Source organism: Habropoda laboriosa, unplaced genomic scaffold (assembly GCF_001263275.1).
Source record: "Habropoda laboriosa isolate 0110345459 unplaced genomic scaffold, ASM126327v1 scaffold76, whole genome shotgun sequence".
NCBI classification, from domain to species: domain Eukaryota; kingdom Metazoa; phylum Arthropoda; class Insecta; order Hymenoptera; family Apidae; genus Habropoda; species Habropoda laboriosa.
The window spans coordinates 116408-120580 of record NW_017100184.1 but is presented as its reverse complement, the minus strand read 5'-3'; the positions used below and the strand labels follow the sequence as shown (position 1 = coordinate 120580).

Genomic DNA, 4173 nt, shown 5'->3' with positions numbered 1-4173 from the left:
GAGCGACGAACCGCTCCGTCAGTCGTCGTTCCGACATCGTTTCGTCGCGATGCGCGTCAGTCTGACCGTCTCCTTGCGATCCGCTCACGGTTGATCGCCGCCAGAAAGTTTCCGCGACTCGCCGCGCCGCCCGTTCGTCCGGAGGTGTTCGCATCGCGACGCGGAATCGAAAAAAAGGGAGAAAGATTCTCGCCGTCGCGCAGTCTGCTAAGCTGTCGCCGCAGCTCGTTTCTGTCTCTGCGCAGCCCCTTCGCTCCGTCCGCCCCGTCCGCTCCGTCCACACCGTCCACTCCTCCCACCCGCACCTCGGCTCCCTGGCCACCTCGTCGCGCCGCGCCGCGCCGCTCCGATCGTCGCTGGTCGAGCGCAACCACAGAGAGGAGAAACCGCGAGGGAAATCGAATCGCCGCGGCGGCCACCACCAACAAGAGGAATTTGGTGCACGAGAAAAAGAAACGACGAGGCTGTGGTGTGTGGTTCGCGTGGCAACGGAAGCAGGAAAGGAAAGGAAAGATGGAAAGAAAGTGAGGGAGCGAGCCAGGAGGAGAAGAAGAAAGGAAGCGATGAAATCCGAGCGGTACGATAGGTCGGTGTTTCCGAGCGGAAAGAGTTTGGTGGTGTCGCGTAAGGGATAGCTGTTCCGCGCGAGACACCTTCGCTGAGAGTCGAGGAAATTCCCCTGGTTCTGCGCGCGATCCGCTCGACGATTTCGAGCGAGAAAGCCGCTCGAGATCTGGCGTGCTTGGTAAGTGTGGAAATGGGGAAAGGCTTAGCGACGACGACGGCGGCGACGACGACGATGATCCAATTTTCGAAAGCCTCTGCTCTCGGTTTCACGAGACCGGTTTCCCCTTCGACGACCATCGCCAGCTTTCCTCCTTTTCTTCCGCCTCTCTCTCTCTCTCTCTCTCACTCTCTCTCTCTCTCTCTCTCTCTCTCTGTACTTATGTATGTACTTACACGCATACACGGATTTTTGCTTCCTTATCCATTGTTCGCAGAGAGTAATCTCCGGTTGGGATCGCGACCCCCGCGAGATTAGTGGGAAGACGAGATCAATGGGAAGATTGTGAAAGGTGCGCAGGGATATGGGGAAAAGAACCGCGAACGGACGCGTATCGAGCGGCGGAGGGTGGCTCGCTCGGCGAACCGTTCGAATTTACTGCGAACCGTTAACAGTCGATCGAACCGGAGCCCTACCGGAATAGCCACGTACGCGGCTCTCTTCTTTCCGTTCAGATCAGCTGTAAAATTCTCGAGCGATCGATCGAACCGTGCTCGATTTCCGTTTCAATTCCAAGTACGGTCTACGGTACAGAGCAGTACCAAATTTCTTTCTTTTCAAATTCAGCCTACACCAACACCGACAATTTTGTCTTTCCTTCTCTCGAATCGTCAACGAACACACACACGCAGGCAGATTTGACCGGGTTGGGAACTCTGCTCGTCTTCCCTAATCACGACGGGTGTTGTTTGCGCTTCTGGTATTACCCGCAAACCGGTTGCGCTCCTATCCTGTCTTCCGAGTGTTCCTGTTTTACTCCGCGAGGAACCGGCGAATAACTCTCTTCTCGAATTTAGATTCGCCCGACCACCCTTTCGATCTACCCTATCTCTCTCTCAGTCAGTCAGTCAGTCAGTCCTGCGGCTTAACGATCGTCCGCGTCGATCGAATGATTTCAGAAAACAGAGCAGGTGACCCCGCTCGCTCGCTTGTCGGATTTCCTGGTGTACAAGATTCCGAACGCCAAGAGGAGTTTCAGGGCGCCGTTCACCTGGGGTATCTGCCTGAGGCCATCTTGCCAAGCCGCAGCCGAAAACACCGCGACTGGAGAATCCGGGCTCAAGGTCATCGCTTTCCACAGTGAAAAGTCCCGCGTCTGTTGGCTCACGGCCATGAGGCTCGCCAAGGTAACCGAACGTTCCTCCTCCACTCCTCCCTGCTCTCGCGACACCCTTCGCCCCTACTTCTCGCGACCGACCCACTCGGGAGCCAAGTCCCGATCGCGTTCGCGAACTCCGTAGCTCGTATTTTCGTCGATCCGCCGCCTGCCTGTCCCACGCCGTTCCGAACCAACGGTAGAAGGAGACAGGAAGAGAGAGAGAGAGAGAGAGAGAGAGAGAGAGTGTATGTGCGAATGAGCGAGCGAGAGAGAGAGAGAGAGGGAGAGAGAGGGGGCGATTACGTTAAAGAGCGATCTCGTTTACGGTTGCAGTATGGCAAGCAACTGAGGGAAAACTACAGAGCTTTCAAGAACAAACAATGCGAGCAACCGGAGAATCCAAAGGACCGATACGTCAACTACAATGTCTCGAACGTGAGTACATATGTATGTACATACATACAACGTTCACGGCTATACTCGCCGGTGTATAGAACGCGGTGGAAAAATTTTGGCGGTCGGTTGTTGCTACGCGCGGTGACTATCGATCGTCCCTTCGCGACCGCCAGTTTCGCCACTTTTCCAACCGGAAGCGCGCTCAGTTTACGCAACCCTGGCGGATTTTCCGCTCGGTTTCTCTCTCTGCTGGATTTCTCCCCGGTTGTACCGGTGGCAACGCGTACGCGCAAGCGCAACCTCCGTACCGCGCGCCTGCGCTTCTGCAACCTTGACATTGAGCGTCTTCTCGCCCCCTTGATCAACCCGAGTGCCTCTTCTACTCCGCATTTCTCCGTATATCTCCGTGTATTGAGCAACATGGCAGAGCTGCCGTTCCTAGCGGAGCCCGCAGCAGCAGCGGATACTGGCTCCGGTGTCTCTTCCATGTATCGAGGATCGTCAGGCACCGGTGACGACGAGGTGAACTCGTTCGGGAAACTTGACCCTACTTCCGTTCCCCCGGACCTAATCGTCGTTATCGCGGTCGCGGTCGCGGTTACGTAACCTCGTCCAGCGTGGCGTGAAACCGCGAGCCACGTCGGCACACCGCTCGATGCCCGCCTAGCAACAGGCGTGTTGCCCTCAGGGGTTGCCCTCCCTCGCCTCTTTGGATTTGAGAGTCGGTTGAACAAAATCGGTTTAACAATGTTGGCAGGAATCGGTGCGGTCACACGTGGCCATGGATTTCACCGGGAGCGTCGGAAGGATCGTGGAAGATCCGAAGGAAGCGAAGAACATCGCGGAGAACGAAGGAGTGAACTGGCGGCGCACTTGGAGGCCGTTCTCGAGACCGCCGCCGGGTTGCGCGGTGGTCAGGCTTCACGGCCTCGACGACGGCATTCACGTGTTGCAGCCGTGGTTTCACAGGGGACTCAAGAGAGACGTTGCAGCGGCGATCGTCAGGGACCATGGTTCCGTTGACGGGTGAGAGACGACCCTTTCGCACTCGATCCGATACTATAGATCCGACCAACCTCTTTCGCCCTCCGTTTCAGCGTGTTCCTGGTCCGAGAGAGCAAGAGCAACTTGGGAGCGTACGTGCTGACCTACAAGTACAGCGAGAAGGTGTTCCACGCGCAGATTCAACCGGTGAGTAAACACTCTCTCTCTTCTAACGAAACTACTCGAGTACAGAGTACAGATGTAGGAAATGTGGTAATGTGTTGGAATACGTGTCAGGTGTTCGACGAACGATGCAACTGCTGGCTGTACACTTTGGACAAAGGCGTAACCAAGTTCTACGATCTGCTGCAACTGATAGAGTTCTACCAGCTGAACGCGGGCTGTCTGCCGACCCGGTTGACCCACTACGTGCAGAACGGCGTGCCGACAGATCTGTCGCAACCCGCGGAGGACGGCAGCTCGGCCGCGTCCCCGTCGTCGGCCGAGCTGCTCGGGCACCGATTCGCCGCCGGCGGGCCCGCCGTTTCATCCGCGTACGTCACCGGGAACAGAAGCATCTGAGGATAGGAATTCCAGCGGCCCGGCAGCGTCGACGAGCGTTTCGTCGCAACCCTCGAGCGTGCTTCTCGGTTCAACGCGAACGCGAACGCGAACGAAAACGAGAACCGGTCCGCGCGATCGGGTTGCTGGAGTTTGTGTCTGTGTAGCTACAGCAAGTGGAATCTGTAGCGCGTTCGAGCGTCCTGCCGACAGGGCTTCGTCCTCGCCGGCTTGAACGAGCAACGATATAAGAGAAGGAATCGGAGAAGGAATAGGAGAAAGAGGAGGAAGGTTCGTCGTGGACTCGCGGCGAGTAAAAAATCGGCTTTGACATGCGGTTAATCAATCC

The 4173-nt window shown here is 56.8% G+C and overlaps 1 protein-coding gene across 4 annotated transcripts in view; it reads left to right on the top strand.

Annotated features, from left to right (window-relative positions):
* The window catches only part of LOC108579332 (growth factor receptor-bound protein 14-like), an 11586-nt gene extending 7449 nt beyond the window's left edge, over nucleotides 1-4137 (top strand). For all 4 annotated transcript variants that reach the window (XM_017942846.1, XM_017942848.1, XM_017942844.1 and 1 more), the window contains exons 8-12: nucleotides 1684-1911; nucleotides 2217-2318; nucleotides 3037-3305; nucleotides 3377-3470; nucleotides 3561-4137. In XM_017942846.1, coding sequence (XP_017798335.1) covers nucleotides 1684-1911; nucleotides 2217-2318; nucleotides 3037-3305; nucleotides 3377-3470; nucleotides 3561-3845 — 978 coding nt within the window. In that variant the 3' untranslated portion in view covers nucleotides 3846-4137. The remainder of the gene's footprint in view (nucleotides 1-1683; nucleotides 1912-2216; nucleotides 2319-3036; nucleotides 3306-3376; nucleotides 3471-3560) is intronic.
* The last annotated feature ends 36 nt before the right edge of the window (nucleotides 4138-4173 follow it).